The sequence below is a fragment of the Cebus imitator genome, unplaced genomic scaffold (assembly GCF_001604975.1).
Source record: "Cebus imitator isolate Cc_AM_T3 unplaced genomic scaffold, Cebus_imitator-1.0 Scaffold12, whole genome shotgun sequence".
NCBI classification, from domain to species: domain Eukaryota; kingdom Metazoa; phylum Chordata; class Mammalia; order Primates; family Cebidae; genus Cebus; species Cebus imitator.
This window is the reverse complement of record NW_016107327.1, coordinates 5,656,502-5,677,195: the sequence shown is the minus strand read 5'-3', so window position 1 is coordinate 5,677,195 and position 20,694 is coordinate 5,656,502. Positions and strand designations below refer to the sequence as shown.

Sequence of the window (20,694 nt, the reverse complement as noted above, 5' to 3'; positions counted from 1 at the left end):
TGAAAAATCCAGATTTCTTCTCATCCCAAGACTCCGTCTCAAAAAAAAAAAAAAAAAAGATATTGTCATTTGCAACTTAGCCACATGAATCAACACTTTCTTAATACTATTAAAACAGAAACCAGAAATAAATTAGATGCTATGGCTAAAATAAGAGAATAGCTGATAAATCAATTTCAAATTTTTAGTGTTCACTTTTTTTAAAAAGCTTGATTATTCTCACCAACTGATTTTATAAAAATTATTTAAATAATTACCAAGTTAGGATATGTACAGGCATCATTTCACTTAATCTTACTTAGAGAAATTAAGTAATTTAGTCAAAGGTCCCACATACAGTAAGCTACAGTGCCAAGACAAATCCAAATCTAAAGAATTACACACATGGAACTTATAAAATATATTCTTTAACAAAAACACTGCCATTTGTAAGATTCTTTATATTTGAACATATGATTATTAAAATTCTGTTAAATGTGGAAAGCTATAAATACTAATGGCTGGGAATGAAAAATACACACCTATCTGTCCAATATAACTGTTGGCCATCTTCAGAAATCCTTTCTATATAACTTGCCTTTTCATACTCTACTGAATGTACTTCTTGCTTTATTAAATAAACATCTTTCAGACAGGTAATCATATAACACTTAATTTTTACTGAAGAAATAAGATTTTATGTGCCCATCCTCAGACATTTTTCTAGGCACTTGGGATACAGCAGTGAACAAAACAGACACACTTTCTGCTTTTTAAGAGCTTGTTGAATTCTAGTGGCGTTTACCGCTCTATATGCAAATAAGCTTATGTAGGAAGATGGTGGTTTACTTTGAACCACCCAAGCTGGAATGCAGTGACACCATCAAAGCTTAGTGTAGCCATTAAGTCCTGTGTTCAAGTGAACCTCCTACCTCAGCCTCCTGAGTAACTGGGACTATAGGCACAAGCTACCATGTCCAGAATTTTTAAATTTCTTTTTGCAGAAATGGGAGTCTCGCCATCTTCCCCAGGCTGGTCTTCAACTCCTGGGGTCAAGTGATCCTCTCATTTCAGCCTCTCAAAGTGATGAGGTTACAAGCAAGAGCACCAGAACCCAGCCAGGTCTAACTCTTAAGGTTCAAAGTGATAAATCAATAAACTTTATCTGGATAACAGTGAAAATAAAATGGAGAAGTATATGTTGGATTGACTACAAAGCAAAATTCTGCCAAGATTAACATAAAAATTGGGCCGGGCGTGGTGACTCACGCCTATAAATCCCAACACTTTGGGAGGCCAAGGCAGATGGATAGCTTGAGGTCAGGAGTTTGAGACCAACCTGACTAACATGGTAAAACGCCATCTCTACTAAAATACAAAAATTAGCTGGGCATGGTGGCAGATGCCTGTCATCCCAGATACTAGGGAGGCTAAGGCAGGAGAACTGCTTAAACCCAGGAGGTGGAAGTTGCAGTGAGCCAAGATCGCACCACTGCAATCCAGCCTGGGTGACAGAGTGACACTCCATCTCAAAAAAAAAAAAAAAAAATTGTGCTTCACCTAGAAGCAATGAACCCTCTAAGAGAGCACGGAGAAAAACATTCTGCAATAATACTAGCTTGGTTGCTGAATTAAAACAAACAAAAATAAATAATAGGCTGGGCACGGTGGCTCAAGCCTGTAATCCCAGCACTTTGGGAGGCCGAGGCGGGTGGATCACGAGGTCAAGAGATCGAGACCATCCTGGTCAAAGCATATAACCTTGGATCTACTTGTGAACAGCACAACAGAAAATCAAACTACACTGCAAATTCTTAGAAAAATAAAACCTTTTGGCCGGGCGCGGTGGCTCAAGCCTGTAATCCCAGCACTGTGGGAGGCCGAGGCGGGTGGATCACGAGGTCAAGAGATCGAGACCATCCTGGTCAACATGGTGAAACCCCGTCTCTACTAAAAATACAAAATCAGCTGGGCATGGTGGTGCGTGCCTGTAATCCCAGCTACTCAGGAGGCTGAGGCAGGAGAATTGCCTGAACCCAGGAGGCGGAGGTTGCGGTGAGCCGAGATTGCGCCATTGCACTCCAGCCTGGGCAACAAGAGCGAAACTCTGTCTCAAAAAAAAAAAATAAAATAAATAATAATAATAATAATAAAAATAATAAAAAAAAAACAGAAAAACCTTTAATGTAAAGTATGTAGCTTATTTTTATAAAAGCTAAGAAAATGTTTTATAGTGAAATGAATATTAAAACTTCATTAACAAAACTCTTCAATCATCCTCTAGTATCTAGTAGAAAAAAAAAAACTTCATTAATAAAACTCATCATGGACAATTTCTTTATTCAAAGGTAACACATAATTAAAATGCTTTTTGAAGAAATTCATATGACTAAAAAAGTAGAAGCGGCCAGAACACCGTGTAACTTTCTTTTTTGGAAACTGCAATCTTCTTTTGTGTTCTTTTGACTCTGAAATATCAAAATTTTAATGAAGATTTTTATTTGTCCTAAAGAGATTTTTTAAAACAATGAAAATTTCCTCAATGATTTTCACCATATTTTCTTTTTGAAAATTGTCTTTTATTTCTTCAGATTAATACCTGGTCATTTTTGTATGGTCTATTTTCTATTAAGAAATTCATAGACTGACCAGGTGCAATGGCTCATGCCTCTAATCCCAGGACTATGGAAGGACAAGGCAGGTGATCACTTAAGCAGGCATTCAAGACCAGCTTGGGCAACAGATCAAGACATTGTTTCTATTCTTTCAACACAATAGAAAAACTAAAAATAAAAAACAAGAAATTTATAAACTATGAGAACAAGGCAAAAAGTGATATAACTAATGTACTACAGTAAAAGAGCTACACATTCTTACAAAATATGACATTTTTATAAGTTAAAGTTGGTCCCTAAGAACAAAAAATTTCTATAAACACCTCAGTACTTTTCTCCAAGAAGTCAATATACACACTGCTGCATGCATTATTTTTTTCTTCTTCAAATCTTAATATGTCATGTCAAACCCTGCTCCAGCAACATCCATTTTTTTTGTGCACACTATACCTTTTCTTAACCACAGGTTTCTAAGAAGTGTGCCATCATTACTGGAGTTGCTGCCAGAATCATGAATTTTCCTGTTCTCTCTCCTGGGAACCAAACTGTATAGAGAAACACCTTAACTCCCTTTTGATCTAGCACTGACTGGATCTTGCTATTGTTTGGACTCTTAACTGACCTAATAAAAACAAAAAAATAATTCCACCATAGGCATTAAGTAACTTTGGGGGGAAAAAATGTTGCAAGTGCCACTCTGTGAAGCTACGATGTCGAGAACTTTTTCTATTATCTCCTTTTGTTTTCAGTATATCTCATGAGAATTATTTTAAAAATCTGTATATTTCTAAATTATGTTATTTCATCATAAGGAATTATCAACAGATTAACATTAAATTCTTTTATCTGGGTACATTTTAGTGCTTTTTAACAATCAAAATCTAGAAAATTTTATTCCAAATACATTTAACTCTATCTTGCAGTCTTAACTGTAAGACAGAATTACCACATTTTGTAACTGAAATAACGTTAAGCTAGAAATATGCCAAATGTTTTAACAGACAGTTAACAGAACAGAGCGCCACTTACTGGCTTTTAGTTATTATTCACAGAATACTTAAAAGAGAAACATAGCACAATTTCATTCTGAGATTGGTAATAAACTTTAATGGACTTATACCACTCTAAGAGTAGTACAACAGCATCCCACTGAACATTCTAATAGCAAATTATTTTAGAATTACCTTTTAATGCTAAAACACAGCATCAGAAAACATCCATATAAATCAAGGGGAATTCATATAAATTAATACATCATTTAAACTGTAGGGCAGGTGTTTATTTTCTCAACTTTCTAGCTCTAAACCAAATGTTTAGTTCTTCACTGGTCAGCTTTAAAAAACAATTCTCAACAACCCAGAACCTCAAATAAACTGTCCAAAAGACATAAAAATAAATAAGCTTAAAAAGCTAAATTTAGCAATTTAATTTGTACATATAAAAAAAGATTTAAACTCGTTTCAAACTCAACATTCCATTTTTGTGGGCATGACTGTCACTCATTTTAAACTTACATTTTTATGAATCAGCTAAGAACTTGATAATCATTTTACTTTGAAAGGCTAATACAGTATTCTAGTCAAGAAGGACATAAAGCTTAGTTACCTTGGTTTGGCTGCATATTCATATTTGGTCTGGGACCATAGTTTCCCATTGGTTGCCCTTGACTCATTGTCATCTGATTCTGTACTGGCATGCTCTGTGATGATGGCACGGAATGGTTGTAACCTCCCATGGATCCATGGCTACTTGAAGGCATATTCATGGAACTGTTTGTCATATTGAGTTGATTGGGTCCAGGTCCCTGCATAGGCATATGGTTAGGCCCTTTGAAGAAAAATGATCAGAAGCAAAATATGAAAATTAAATAGATGGTCCATACAAAAGTACCTGGAAAGGGTATTTTTTTTGCATGATTATAGTAATACCAAACAATAATTAATCAATGGCAAGGTAAATGGTTTACAGGAAAGACAGTAAATAATGCAAGGTAGTTATTCCCATTTTACAGATTAAGAAATGAATGTTTTTGAAAAGTCATGAGCACTCTGAAAATGAAGGGAGGACTGGCTTCTTTAAAAAACAGCGAAACATATCATAAGGTTGAAGTAATTAACTGTGAACATAGGCTGGGCGCAGTGGCTCATGCTTGGAATCCCAGCACCTTGGGAGGCCAAGGCAAGTGGATCACAAGGTCATGAGTTCAAGACCAGCCTGGCCAAGATGGTGAAACCCCATCTCTACTGAAAATACAAAAGTTAGGCAGGTGTGGTGGCAGGTGCCTATAATCCCAGCTACTTGGGAGGCCGAGGCAGGAGAATCTCTTGAACCTGGGAGGCGGAGGTTGCAGTGAGCCAAGATCGCGCCACGGCACTTCAGCCTGGGCAACAAGCAAGACTCTGTCTGAAAACAAAACAAAACTGTGAACATAATGAATAGATTAACAGATTGATTGACTAGAACAGAGTCTAAAAACAGACCCAAATACATGGCTGAGTAACTAGTAAGTATCAGTAAGCAATACAAAACTAATTTAGTAAATGGTGTTGTGACAACTCAGGAGCCATTTGGAAAAAAAACAAGTTGGATCACTGCCTCACTTCTTCCACTAACTAATTCTAGATGAACAGGAAACTTAAACCATAAAAGAACTTCAAAAAGGAGAATATTAAAAATAATAATGGAAGGACCTTCTTAAGCAGGCCAGAAAAACCAGAGCTATAAAACACTTGAGGAATTATACTCTATAAAATTTAAAAATTTGCACGACACAAAACTAAAAAATAATAAAAAGGTAAGAAAATGTTATTTATAAGACATATCACAGACCAAATTAATTACTTAACATAGGAAGTAAAACACCACCACCAGTAAAAGGGGCAAAGGACATAATGGCGGAATGCCTAGTTCACAAAAAAACTACAAAAAGATTCATCAATATTAAAACATTGATTGTTTCACTTAAAATAAGAAGGCAAATTAAAACTATGAGACCTAGCGTTCACTTTTCAGATTCTCAAAAATCAAGTTTAATCTAACTGTATTATGAAGAAAGAAGCACTTTCATCCATTGTTAAAGGAATATAAATCTTACTTATATTCCGTGGGGAATCAAGCTTATGGAATCAAGGGTGGGATCAAGCTTAAGGAAGACAAACAACAATTCAAAGGAAGTAGTTGCCCCTCAATATCTGTAGGAGGCTGGTTCCAGAGCCATCTACAGATTCCAAGATCCATAAATGCTCACTCATGTCCCTGACATAAAATGGTACAGTATTTCCATACAACTTATGTACATCCTCTCATTTACTTTAAATCCGTACATTGTATGTACTACCTAACATAACGTAAATGCTATGTAAATAGTTGTTATACTGCATTGTTTAAGGAATTATGAGCAAAAAAAGTATGTACATGTTCAGTACAGTTTTGTTTTTCCAAATATTTTCAATCCATGGATGTGAAATTCATAAATGCAGAAGTGATGGATATTACTATTTTTATACAAAGCAATTTGGCACTATCAAATTTTAAAATACATATACCTTTAATGCAGCAATTACAGTTCCAGGAATTTATGCTATAGATATACAAGTTTTTGAGTGCATGTGTAATGTCACACACACACAACATATATATGTGCATATTTATTTTTTACAGGCAAATTCATGGCAGTATAATTCACAATAACAAAAGACTTGAAGCCTACATTTCCACCATAAATGTTCAAATAAATTAAAGTTGTAAAACAGAACGTGATACAGAGGCCAAAAAGAATAAGGTATCTATTTACATACAGAATAAAATAATTGTCTCCAAGATATATCTTTAAGAGAGAAAGAAAATATACATAATACTATTTAATGTGTGCTATCATTTGTATTTTTTTTTAAAGAATAAGGGGGAAAAAAGGTAAAAGAAATGTAGTACCCAGGGGCTGATGAGCAAAAAAGAAAATAGAAAAAGGTAATATAAATGCATTATTTTATACAAAGAAAATATCTCTTTTTTGAGACAGAGTTTCGCTCTTGCTGCCCAGGCTGGAGTGCAAAGGCATGATCCCGGTTTACTATGACCTACACCTCCTGGGTTCGAACAATTCTCCTGCCTCAGCCTCCCAAGTAGCTAGGATCACAGGTGTGCATCACCATGCCCAGTTAATTTTGTATTTTTAGTAGAGGTGGGGTTTTACCATGTTGGTCAGGCTGGTTTCAAACTCCTGACCTCAAGTGATCCACTAACCTCAGCCTCCCCAAGTGCTGGGATCCTGCAGGCAAGAGCCACCATGCCTGGCAAGAGAATTATCTCTTGAAGGACAACTAGAAACCAATGTCTCTCTGGAACTGTCTGGAGAGGTGGCAGCTAGGTATCCTTTGATACCCTTTGATTTTGGTCCCACAGGCATGTGTTACCTAGTTTTTAAAAAATCAATTAATATTTTTAGGCTGGGCACAGTGGCTCATACCTGCAATCCCAGCAATTTAAGAGGCCAAGGCAGATGGATCACCTGGGGTGAGGAATTTGAGAACAGCCTACCCAACATGGTGAAACCCTGTCTCTATTAAATAAACACAAAAATTAGTCATGTATGGTGGCAGGCATGTGTAATCCCAACTACTCAGGGGGCTGAGGCAGGACAATCACTTGAACTTAAGAGTCAGAGGTTGCAGTGAGCCAAGATCACGCCATTGTACCCCAGCCAGGGTGACAGGAACGAAACTCTGTCTCAACAGCAAAAATTAATTTTTTAAAAAAGGAAACCTGAGACTGAAAAGTGATACAACCAAGATCAACAAGCACATAAGTGGCTCTAAAACTGAGTCTACATAATGAAATATACGTTAAAAACAAAACTGAAATAGGAAACAGCCAAGATGCAAATTTGTGTGCATAAAAAGGTTGGCGAAATGCTATAAGGAACAAATAAAGAAAATACAAGTTACTAGCCTTCCAATTTCTTCTATGCTTAACTCCCTTAACCATTGTTAGAAGAGATTCTTAACCGTTGTTTTAGAAGCTCTACAGTATTCTGAACAACGTCGTAAGTGATTGATAATAATTAGCTTATAAAAGAATATAACTACTTCAGAAGGCCTTACCCAAAACCAAAAAGTCATGTTAACCATAATTGTACTGCTGCTCAAATGCTTCTTTAGCCTTAGGCTTGAATGTTTTATGGGGAAGTTAAGTCAAAATCCTAATTCAAGGTACCATCATAAAAAGTCACAAAATTCCTAACTAGCTAACCTGCACAGGCACTACCTTTGCAGTTCTAAAAATAGTGTGTCCTGGTGAATTAAATGTGGATTTGGCAAGAAACTTTCTCTTGACTACAATATGATTATAAACTGGAAAGTAGTTATGTCTTTATTCCTACCTCCATACTGGATGTGTGCCATTAGTGTTGTAAGCTTTAGCAGGAAATAGGAGACAGCCACTGAAACACCACTGCCCTCCTATAAGATCAGTCACACATCAATCTTCTATAAGCCAGGCTACCTTGCCTCTTTTACTCCGTGCGCTCTTGTTTCTTACTGCACCCATCATCCTTGGACACCAATGCTATCAATCAACACAATCAGCTAGAGAAAACAGTATCCTAAAGATGCTAATTACTAATTTTAATAATTGTTCTGTTATTTTATTTCTATTACTGCTAGGTGTATAATGCCTTCCTTTTGTTAATGAAAATAACTTTTCGTTAACTTTTCTTAGAAAGTAAAAATATTCTGATACCTAACGCAGATAATATTCTACCAAAAATTATAGATACGGGTTGATATTACTGTTACAAAGAAAAAATAGTGTAAAGATACTTTCCAGATTAAAATTTCAAACCAGGAAAAGGTAACTAAATCAGCATCCAATTTCTTGAAAGATATCAACCTAGTGACCCCAAACTTAAAATTAACAAATAGAAAAGAGAACGGCTCAGTGTATAAATAATGTAAGAAAGTTTACGTTATTTTTCAGCTTTTAATTTTTGCTGTAAAATCGATTCCCATATTTATGTTATGCTATAAACATATGTATTCAAAAAATCTAGATTCGGCTTCAATAATATCAATGAGGAAATACTAAATATGATAGCATTTTAGAAACTGTTTCGTTTCTTTCCTCACTTGTTTTTCCCAGTGATACTGTTTCTGAGATCAATCAACATTTAAGTAAATAGAAACCCAGGGAAACATTATAATATCTTTTTTAAACAGACTTTAATTCTTAAGCCATGGTGCAATGCCTTTTTTTCCAAAAAGCTTCTAAAGCCAACTGTATTGCAGTTTCAGACAGACTAAATTTAGCCAGTTCTGTTCATCAGAGGAATGCTGTGTGTCAGCTACATCAAAGCCCAAGGGCAGCCTGATAAACACTGAATACAGGTCACGTAGCTCTGTAGCTAACAAACTCTAAGAGAGCTTGTACTCGGGGGCATTCAAAGCAGTTTTGTCATCAACAATCTAGTATCCCTTGAGCTCCCATGTCGTTTCAGTTGCTAAGCAACTCTGGTGTTAATGTCTTAGAGGAGAAAAACTTACCAGGCATCTGGCCGTTCATCTGGTTCTGCATGTGTGGTGCAGGAGGACCCCCACCTACCATTCCATCTGAAGGCATGTTGTGAGAGCGTGGAGGGGGGGGAGGGCCACTCTGATTCATCCCTCCAGGACCCATAGGCATATTCTGTGTGGGTGGCTGAAAGAAGACAGTTTAGTAAAACAAGAGAAACAGACTAATATATTAAAGACACATAGGGTAAAACATTTGCCTATGTTACTAAATTGCATAAGAACAAAAACACAAATGCATTTCAAATTCTCCTAATGCATTTTCATCATGAACATATTAACATCAGAGTAATATCCCCCAAAACTTTAAACCATATTTACTTTATAAAATCTCAATAGTAAAAATTAAAATGTTAATTTGCTATACAAAAAAATTATCATTTATTTATATATTAAGCATGTCTAATGTGTCTACTGTTATCTAAATTACATGAAAAAAATTAAGTGTCCTTTCATTATTGATGTATTAGACATATTTATTATTAATGATGGATTTTACCTAAAAATGTACAGTAACAAAAAATGATGAAAGGACTCTTAAGTCCCAAGATGTGGCATATTTTACACTATTTCGGGGTGGGGGATAGTGGCAGCAGTGCAATGTTTTAAAACATGAAGACAACAGTTCAACATTTTTGTGCCAACTACTGCTATAGATTGGAAACATTACTGATGGTCTCCACGGGTACAGAGACAGCTGCCTCAAAAGGATGCCTTTGGCAAATTTCCTAATGAAATTTTGAAGAAAACCACTGACTAACCTTCAGAGTTCACAAAAGGGTGAAAGGAAAAACATAGATATAAGGTGGTCTGCAACACCTGGCTCCCTTCTTGGGGATATTTTGGTGGAGAAGGCAAATGGTTAGTTTCGTTCCAAACCCCCATTTTTAATCCTGTAGGAGGAGAGGGAGGCATTATTCTTTAGGAATTTATTTCTGCCTTCTTTCTGTATTTTGATGTTCTAAATGTAATGTCCATTTCTGTAATATCAGTTGTTCTCTTTCTTCTACACTTAAAAATGGCCAGTCAGTATTGTATGCCTTTCCATTTTGTGAACATGATTCTCTTTGGCACATTTTAACAGACATACGTTGTTCTTTGGCCATCACATTTAAATATTTAAACCTCCAAACAGTTAATAATCATTAACATTTACAGAAATAATCAAGTCTACTCTAACAGTACACATGTTAAAATCAGAATTTTAATTTCATCACTACTAAATCCAGATAACGGCTCTTTATAATTTTCTCTTAAATCCTCGTATTATTTCTCCAGCTTGTATTCTTTAAATGGTTAATAACCTTATTCATTTTTTCCCAAAAAAAAAAAAAAAACCCAAAAAATCAAATACCAAACACCTTTGAGTCACATTATCTTACTTTAATCATCATTATGTATCATCCTTCAAGCCTGGCTACCCTCCTCTGTCTGAAAACAGAAATCCTTCTTTCTATATTCTTGTCAAAATTTTCTGTTAAAAATTCACTTTCTCACTTTTTTTTTTTTTTTTTTTTGAGATGGAGTCTCGCTCTGTCACTAGGCTGGTGTGCAGTGGCACGATCTTGGCTCGCTGCAACCTCCGCCTCCTGGATTCAAGCCATTCTCCTGCTTCGGCCTCCCAAGTAGCTGAGACTACAGGCACACACAACCATGGCAAGCTAATTTTTGTATTTTTAATAGAGATGGGGTTTCATCATGTTGGACAGGATAGTATCAATCTCTTGACCTCATGATCTGCCCACCTCGGTCTCCCAAAGTGCTGGGATTACGGGCGTGAGCCACCAAGCCCGGCCTCATGTTCTCACTCTTAATAGTGAGGTCATTTCTGGTAATTCACCTAATAAAACATCATTAGTTAGTGTTAACACCCTGCTAGAAGAATTTATATCAAACTAACCCTCTGTAAAGTCTAGACAAAAAGTAAAAACTGTTTGAAGGAACTGAAGAGTGACTTATACAAAGAGGAACAAAAGGAGTTACAACTCTTGAAAGAAGGGAAGCATATAAGACCAGCTCCACATTTAAGAAAACTAGTAGAAACAGCAGTTAGGAGGCTAAAGAGCCCAGCAGAGATTCCAGCTGCTGCTCACTACTACTATGGAGACAAAGATAGGAGCTAGGTAGGCCCCACCAAGTTAGAAGAGCCTTCATAAATAACTCCAGTTCTCTGTTGAGACTACAGAAGGGCCAGCCACTCCTTAGAATAAGGTCAAAATTGAAATAGATCAGCCCTAAAAAGTCTTATAATCAACCATTAATAGATTCAAGGTAACCTCCTAGTACTATACATACCAAAGGAAAACTTAATTCTCTTTGGAGCAAAATAACAAACCAGAGCTTCTATAATTGTTCGACCACAATGTCTGACGTGCCTAAAAACTGCAAGGCTTTCTAAAAAAACAAAAATAAATGACCAACATCCACAATAGCTGCAGTTAACATAAAAATTAAAACTACAGAAAATAACAAGTGTTGGCAAGAATGTATAGAAACTGCAACTCTCATATATGCTAGTGGAAATGTAAAAGGGTACAGCCACTGTGGAAAAGAGTTTGACAATTCCTCAAGAACTTAAAGAGTTACCATATGACCTAGCAACTCCATTCCTGGCACACACTGAAAAGAAGGGAAAACACACACTCACACAACATTTCTACACAAATGTTCACAGTGGCATTAGTCACAATAGTTAAAAACTGGAAAAAACTAAAATGTCCACCCACTGATGAATGGATAAACAAAATGTGGCATACGAATACAATGCAATATTATTCAGCCACAAAGAAGAAATATTACATGCTACAACATGGATGAACATTCAAAACATTATGCCAAGTGAAATAAGATAGACACATATGGCCACATACACTGTATGATTCTATTAATAAGAAATGTTTGTTCAGACTAGGTAAATTCAGAGAGAGATAGTAGATTTGCTGTTGCCAGGGTATGGGCAGAGGGGCAGAACTGAGATTCACTGCCCACAGTTTTCACTTTATTAGGGTAGTGAAAACATTCTGAAATTAGATAGTTATGATGCTTATATAACTGTGAATACACTAAAAACCACTGAATTGTGTTCTTTAAAATGGTTATAATGGTAAATTTTATTTTTTTTCTTTTTTTTTTTGGGATGGAGTTTCGCTCTTGTTACCCACACTGGAGTGCAATGGCGCGATCTCGGCTCATCGCAACCTCCGCCTCCTGGGTTCAGGCAATTCTCCTGCCTCAGCCTCCTGAGTAGCTGGGATTACAGGCACACGCCACCATGCCCAGCTAATTTTTTGTATTTTTTAGTAGAGACGGGGTTTCACCGTGTTGACCAGGATGGTCTCGATCTCTTGACCTCGTGATCCGCCCACCTCGGCCTCCCAAAGTGCTGGGATTACAGGCTTGAGCCACCGCGCCCGGCTGGTAAATTTTATATAAACTGTATCTCAATTAAAATTTTTCATCAGAAATGATGGAAAATGAAAATTAAAAAATGGAATTTCTGAAGTGTTAAGGAAAAAAAAAAATCAACCAACCAGCCTAGAATTCTACACTAAGAAAAAAATACCTTCTAACATGAAGATAAAATAAAAAAAGGTTTAGTTGAACAAAAGTTAGGCAAACACTTGTTATAAGAGAACAAAATATATACTGTATCAAGCTAAAAGAAAATGGCCCCACATGGAAACACAAAACTGGACGAGTTACTTAGAGGAAAAGACAAATAAGAACATGTGAACAAATATAAATTAAGATTAGCATTTAAAATAACAGTAACAATGACTCTACTGGTTTAAACAAATGTAAAAAATGATAAAGTATAGGACAAGACTAACACAAAAGACAGTAGGCTAGGCCAGGTAAGGTGGGTCATACCTGTAACTCCAGCACTTTGGGGAGGCCGAGGTGGGCAAATTACTTGAGACCAGGATATTAAGACCAGGCCAACATGATGAAACCCAATTTCTACTAAAAATACAAAAATTAGCAGGCGTGGTGGTGGGCACCTGTAATCCCAGCTACTTGGGAGGCTGAGGCAGGAGAATTGCTTGAGCCCAGAAGGCAGAGGTTACAGTGAGCTGAGATCACACCACCGCACTCCAGCCTGGGCAACAAAGCAAGACTCTGTATTATTAAAAAAAAAAAAAAAAAAAAGATAGTAGGGTAAATGAAATCAAACTGTTATAAGGTTCTTGCATTTTTCAACAAGCGTTAAAATTATAAATTTAGACTAGAACCTAATAAACTAGCATTTTACTATTTTAATGAAGAATATTTTAATCTGTAGGACAACTACTTAAAAATACATGCACACACATTAAAGATGTATACTGTAAAATTACATGTAAAATCAAATAGAAAAAATAATGCTTGATTAAAGAAAGTCAAGTAAGGAACAAATAGAAAACAAATATCTGCCTTGTAAGACATAAATCCTACTATATCATGTTCTACATTAAATGTAAATGGACCCTTCACTCCAATTAAATAACAAATACATTAGACTAGATTTCAAAACACACAACTATATTCTGTGTACAACAGAACTACTTTAAATTCAAGGCAACAGATATATTAAAAGAAAGAAATGGAAAAAGGTATCACACAAATACTAATTAAAAGCATGATGATGTTGCTACGTTAATATTAAACAGGTGGCTTAAATTATTAGGTATAAAGAGAGATGCTTTGTTATGATAAAAGGTAAGTTCAACAGGAATGTTTAACAATCATAAATTTGTATACAACCCATAGCACGGCTTCAAATATCTATAAAAAAAAAAAAAAAAAAAAAAAAAAAAAAAAAAAAAAAAAAAAAAAAAAAAAAAAAAAAAAAAAAAAAAAAAAAAAAAAAAAAAATCTATAAAGCAAAACTTGACAAACTAAAAGGAAAAACAAAATAATCCAAAATAATGGTTGGCAATTTTAAGATACTTCTCTGAGTAATTTATAGAAGAAAAAAATCCTACGAATACAAAAAATTTGACATCATTAGTAACCAATTTGTTTCATCTAATTTGTATGTGTAGAATCCAACAACTTTTCAATACACATTCTTCTCAAGTACTCAAGGAATGTTGACTGAACAGAATCATATACTAGGTCACAAGGCAAGTTAATAAATATCAAAAGATTGAAACCATATAAAGTATACTTTCTGAGCACAGTGGAATTAAACTAGCAATCAGTAAAAAAATTATTCATCAAGGAAGAAATCATAATGGAAATTTTAAAATATTTTTAATTAATAAAATGTAGTATCAAAATTTGTGAGATGCAGTTTAAGCTATGCTTACAGGACAATTTATAGCTTTAAAATGTATATTTAAAAGAAGGAAAGCTGAAAACACTATCATCATCTACTGTCAGTAGCTAGAAAAAAACTGGCAAATCAACACAAAGTAGTACAAAAGATGTAACATAAGCAAGAACAAAACTCAATGAAATAAAAGCACTAAGAGAAAATTAAGCCAAAAGCTGGCTGTTTGAGAGCTTAGCAGAAATAACCAAGAAAAAAGACAGAAATTACATTTTAGAAAAATTAAAATGGGGGGCATCAGTATGTATGCTATAGACAGTAAAAGGAAAGAGAACATTCATATAAGCAGTAAAGGGAAAATAAGGAGATATTAAGAACAACTTTATGACAATGTATTTAATAATTTATATAAAATGGATAACTTCTTTGAAAAACATAGCTTATAGAAACTGACACGGGAAATAGAAAATTGGAACAATTCTCTGTTAGAGAAACTGAATCCATCATTTACAATCTTCCCTGAAGTAATCTCCTGACTCAGATGGCTTCAATAGGGAACTCTTCTAAATCATTAAAGAATAAATAATACCTCACATCAATTTTTTTTGTTCCGGAGAACAAGAAGAAGGGGGCCAGTTTTCAATTCTTTATGAAGCTGCCCAAACCTGACAAGGACACGAGGAAAATGACAGGCCAAAACATCTCTCATGAATACAGGCACAAAAATGTTAAACAAGACTTTAGCAAATCAAATGCAGACTTCTTAAAAAGATCATACATTATAACCAATGAAATTTATTACAGAAATGTAAGCTGATTTAACTTTTGAAAATTAATCAACATAATTCACCAAATCATCAAAGTTCTTTTTCAGAGTCAAGTATCTCAAACTATGGTAACACCCTTGTCAGCAAAGAACAGAAAATATTTTTAAAATGCCGGGGCAGATCTGAAAAAGAATTTATAGAAATTCTAGAAATAGAAAAACATATATTAAGAGCTCAAGGGACAGGTATAACTGACATAGGCCCAGTGAGAAGTGAACTGGAAAACTGGTCAGAAAAAAATATACCTAGAATGATAAATGGTTGGAAAGTCTGGAGGGATTAAGAAACATAAAGATACAGTTACAAGGTCTAGTCTAAGTTTAACTGGAGCGTTGTGGAAGAATTATTTGCTTGAAGAGACAATAACTGAAAAAGCCCAAAACTGATGAAAGACATCAACCTACAGATTTCAGAAATCCCAACAAGACACCAAGCAGGATAACTAAAAAGAAATCTTCCAAACTCTAACTATAATGTGACAAAAAATAATTTTTTAATTAAAAAAAAATTCACACCTAAACATAGTAAAACTGCTGAAAATTCTAGATAAAACTCTTAAATGCAGTCAAATAAGCAGATTACCTTCAAAATATCAACCATTACATTGATAGTTGAATTTTCAATACATACAAGCCAGAATACAATGCAAGGATAAATGTAATGTGCTAACAGTAAACAACAACCAACCTAAGATCTGTCCTTGGAAAATACCTTTTAAGAATCATGGTCAGCTGGGTGTGGTGGCTCATGCCTATAATCCCAGAACTTTGGGAGGCCAAGGCAGAAGAATCACTTGAGGCCAGGAGTTTAAGGCCAGCCCGGGCAATAATAAGATCCTATTTCTACAAAAAACACAAAAATTAGCCAGGCATGATGGTATGTGACTGTGGTCCCAGCTTCTCAAGAGGCTGTGGCAGGAAGACTTCTTGAGCCCAGAAGTTTGAAGCTGCAGTGAGCTATGATCATGCCACTGCACTTCAGCCTGGATGACAGAGCAAAACACTGTCTCCAGAGGGGGGGAAAAAAAAGAATGATGGTGAAATAAAGGCATTTTCAGACCAAAACAAAACAAAAATAATGAAGGTCTGTCTTACCAGCAAACCAGTGCTAAAGGAAATAGGAATGTTCTTTAGGAGGTCAAAAAAAGTGATCTAAGGTCGAAGGTCATAAATGAAGGGAGAAACAGCATCAGAAATGGTAAATAACTATGCAGATGAATCTAATGAATACTAACTTCAAAAAAACAGTAATAACAATCAGTTGTGGGTAAACATATAGAGATTTAAAATACATGCCAACAACAATGAAAAAATTATTGAGGGAAGGAACAGAAATAAAGTATTTGATGGTTCTGTGATTGGGATGTATATTATAATCTACACAGTAACCACCAGAAGAATAATAAATATACAAGATTCCCCAATCAGAAAGTAAAAAAAGGAATAAGGAAATTAATTATTGGCCAGGTACAGTGGCTCACACCTGTAATCCCAGCACTTTGGGAGACCAAGGCAGGTGGCTCACTTGAGCTCAGGAGTTCGAGACTAGCCTGGGCAACATGGTGAAACCAAACTAAAAATAAAAAAATTTGTTGGGTGTGGTGGTGAGTGACTGTAGTCCCAGCTACTTGGGGGGCTGAGGCAAGAGGATGGCTTGAGCCTGGGATATTGAGACTGCAGTGAGCCAAGATCGTGCCACTGCACTCCAGCCTGGGTGACAAAGCAAGATCCTGTTTCAAAAAATAAAAATAAAAGACAATGATTTATAAAGAAGGCAAAAAAGAACAGGAAAATGCATAGACAACATGACACAGAGTGTACTGTGTGAGGGTGGGTTTAAATTAAGATATGTAAGTAATTACACTCAATATAAATGGATTGTAAGTTCCAGTGAAAAGACAAAGATAGCTAGACTGAGCTTTTTTTTTTTTTTTGAGACAGAGTTTTGCTCTTGTTGCCCGGGCTGGAGTGCTGGAGTGCAATGGCACGATCTCAGCTCACAGCAACCTCCGCCTCCTGGGTTCAAGCCATTTTCCTGCCCCAGCCTCCCAAGTAACTGGGATTACAGGTGCCTGCCAGCATGCCCAACTAATTTTTGTATTTTTAATAGAGACGGGGTTTCACCATGTTGGTCAAGCTGGTCTGGAACTCCTGAGCTTGTGATCTGCCTGCCTCGGCCTCCCAAAGTGCTGGGATTATAGGAGTGAGCCACCTCGCCCAGCCAGCTAGACTTGAGTTTTTAAAAAAAACTATATCCTACTCATAATATCATATCTCTAACAGAAAGGAGGAGAATACCATGCAACACAAAAGAAAGCTTATTTAGCTATACTAATATCAGACAAAGTAGACGTTAAAAGCATGACTAGAGGTAAGAAGAGATACTTCATAATGATGTTACAAAGAACCAAAAGGCTGTAACATTTCTAAATGTATAGGTACACTAACAATACCTCCAAATGTACTAATCAAAAACTTAGAAGAGCTACAAGGAAAACCAGTCAATCCACAATTTGACCAGTATATTTTAAACACACAATTCTCAGTAATTGATAAAACAAACAAACAAACAAACATTACAACGGCTAAAAAAAAAAAAAAAAAATCAGTAAGGCTACAGAGGATTCAAACAAGATTAACACACTTAACCTAACCTAATGACATATATAGAACTCTGCACTCAGTGGCTAAACAATACATATTATTTTAAAATACACATGAAACATTTGTAAAAGCTGACCATATGCTGGACCCTAAAACAAATCTCAAGGAATTCCAAAGAACTCAAACCGTAAAATGTTATTTAACCACAATGCAATAAAGCCAGAAATCAAGAAAACAAAATTCTAACGTTTGGAAATTAAGAAATATATTTTTATCAACCAATGCATTAAAAAATAATTATGAAAATGAGAAAATATATGGAATTAAATAAATATGAATATACTACATATCAGAACTATAGAGGAAAACTTATGCCCATTTTAAATGCATATATTAGAAAGCTGAAAATTGATGAAAGAGGCATTCATCTAAAACTGAAAAAACCGCAAAATACATCAAAAGAAAGTAAAATGAAGATAATCGTAAACATCAGAAATTAATCATAAACAAAGTCATACAATGAGGTGCCCAAAAGCAAAACTATTGCGATAATAATACTAAGATGATGTTTGCCTTTTTGCTAAGTTCACAAATGCAACAGTGGATATACTGCTGGAACCTCATTATGAATCAAGGCAATGACATCAAACTATTATTAGTCAATGTATTACTGACTGCCACACACTTGTAGTTGAAGAAAGGAAAAGACAGTTTCACTAAAAAATGTGCTTCAGGAAGCAGTAAAAATTATTTAGTAAATTCTCATGTCTTGAAAATAAATATTCAGTGACAAAAAGGGAAAACAACAAACATCTGTCACAAAGTAAAATAATCAAGAAAAAGCAGTTTGTGATTGAGTTGCTAGCTGAACTAGGCACCTTTTTCACAGAACACCATTTTTACTTGAAAGAACAACTGTTAACTATATGTATCAAGGCATAGGTATTTGGCAGACATTTTCTCAAAAACAAACATAGTGAGCAAGAAAATCAACTGATAACATTTGTTGCCAAGATCAAATTTGAATTTTCAAGCAAGAATTTGGAATGTGCAAACAGATCTACTACCTTAAGCCTGACAGCATCCCCATACTTAGGTACTTCTTCTGATGAGATTAGAGGTGATTTTAACCAAAGTAGTCTTTGGTATCACACAATAAAATATGCTAATATTTGGAAGAATTGTTTAACTCAGTAGACTTAACTTTCCAAATCACCAAAGCATGATGTTACAAAATTATACATGAGCAAAAGATTCCAAGACCAATGGGCTTAAATGTACCAGAGCAAGAAATATGCAATCATATAATTTAAGATTCCACACTGCAACTACCCTTAAAACAAAAACAAAAACAAAAACTTACTAAGATCTGCTGTAATATCAAACAAGGTTATCAACAAAAATCTGAAAAGGCTATTAAAATATTCTTCCTCTTTCTAACTGTATACATATCCGTGTGAGACTATACTTTCTTATACTACTACAACCAAAACATACTACAATAGACTGAATGCAGAAGTAGATGTGAATATATAGTGTCTTCTTTTAAGGCAGGCATTTAACAAAAACTTGAAAAAAATGTAAAATGATGCCATTCATCTATTTTTCCTTTTATGTTATTTATATTAACATGAAGTAATTTTATTTTTAACAAACTAATTTTAATTTCTCAGCTTCAATTTCACAACTGAGAAAACCTTATAATTTATATTAACAATATAACCTACATCAAGCTCTTTTAAGTCCTCAATATTTTTAAGAATGTAATGGGGTTCTGAGACCAAGAAGTTTCAAAAATGCTGCAACAGAGAACAATCAAAGCCAAAAGTTGATTCTTTGAAAATAATTTAAAAAGCCATAACATCTGGCAAGAGTGATCAAAAAATATTTTAAAGCAGAAGTCACAAAAAACGACATTAAAAAGAAAAAAGAAAATTATCACTACTGATACTGTTCACATTAGGAAAATAAGATTATTTCAAGGTTTTACTTTATTTTCATGCTAATGAATGTTCAAATTTATTAAAATGCTAAAAACCACAACTTACCAAAATAGGCAATTTATAAAATATAGAATATATAAATAGTCTTGTTAACAATTAAAGAAATAATTAAAACTTCCTTGCAAAGGAAGATTCAGATGGCTTTTCTAGAGAATTATACCAATCATTTAAGGAAGAAATAGAAATATTATGTAAATTCTTCTGGATAAAAAAAAAGTAGAAAAATTCTCCAGCTCCTTTTATAAAGCCAGCATAACCTTAAAATAAAAACCAAACAAAGGCATTGTAAGAAAGTAAAATTGCAGATCAATTATGCCGACGAACAAAGATGTAAAAATTCTGACCAAAATTTTAACTGAATATAGCAATTTCTTTAAAAATACCATGACCAAATGAGTCATCAAAAAGTAGGTTGCGGGGCGGGAGGATCCAACATGGCCGTTTAGGAACAGCTCAGGATTGCAGCTCTCAGTGAAAGCGCAGATGGTGAGTGGATGCCGCATTTTTATCGCCCACAGACTAGGCAATTCCCAGACGTAGGAGCTCCGCAGGTCGCCAGCGAGGCTGTGCCGGCCGGCGCCGCTGCTTTGCCCCGCGCAGCTGCTTTGTCAGCGCCCTGGAGCAGCGGTTCTCTGTACAAAATACACCAGTCCGGGTGCCCTTTTGGCTGGCGATTGGAGCCACGGGAACTCGCCCATTCATCTGTTTAAAAAGGGGACTGAGCAGGGAGCCAGGAAAGTAGATTCCAGGACAAAAAAAGCACCACAAATCTCAGTGCCGCTGTTTAAGCCAGCACAGTGAGTTGACACACGGGAAAAAACACACACCGCGGTGCCTCAACAGGTGACAG

General features: G+C 35.2%; 1 protein-coding gene across 3 annotated transcripts in view; it reads right to left on the bottom strand.

Moving 5' to 3' along the window:
* SS18 (SS18 subunit of BAF chromatin remodeling complex) overlaps nucleotides 1-20,694 on the bottom strand; it is a 69,225-nt gene that overhangs the window by 31,520 nt on the left and 17,011 nt on the right. For all 3 annotated transcript variants that reach the window (XM_037727921.1, XM_017498290.2, XM_017498310.2), the window contains exons 4-5: nucleotides 9,131-9,284; nucleotides 4,200-4,421 (exon numbers count right to left, since the gene is read on the bottom strand). In XM_037727921.1, the coding sequence (XP_037583849.1) occupies nucleotides 4,200-4,421; nucleotides 9,131-9,284 (376 nt within the window). The remainder of the gene's footprint in view (nucleotides 1-4,199; nucleotides 4,422-9,130; nucleotides 9,285-20,694) is intronic.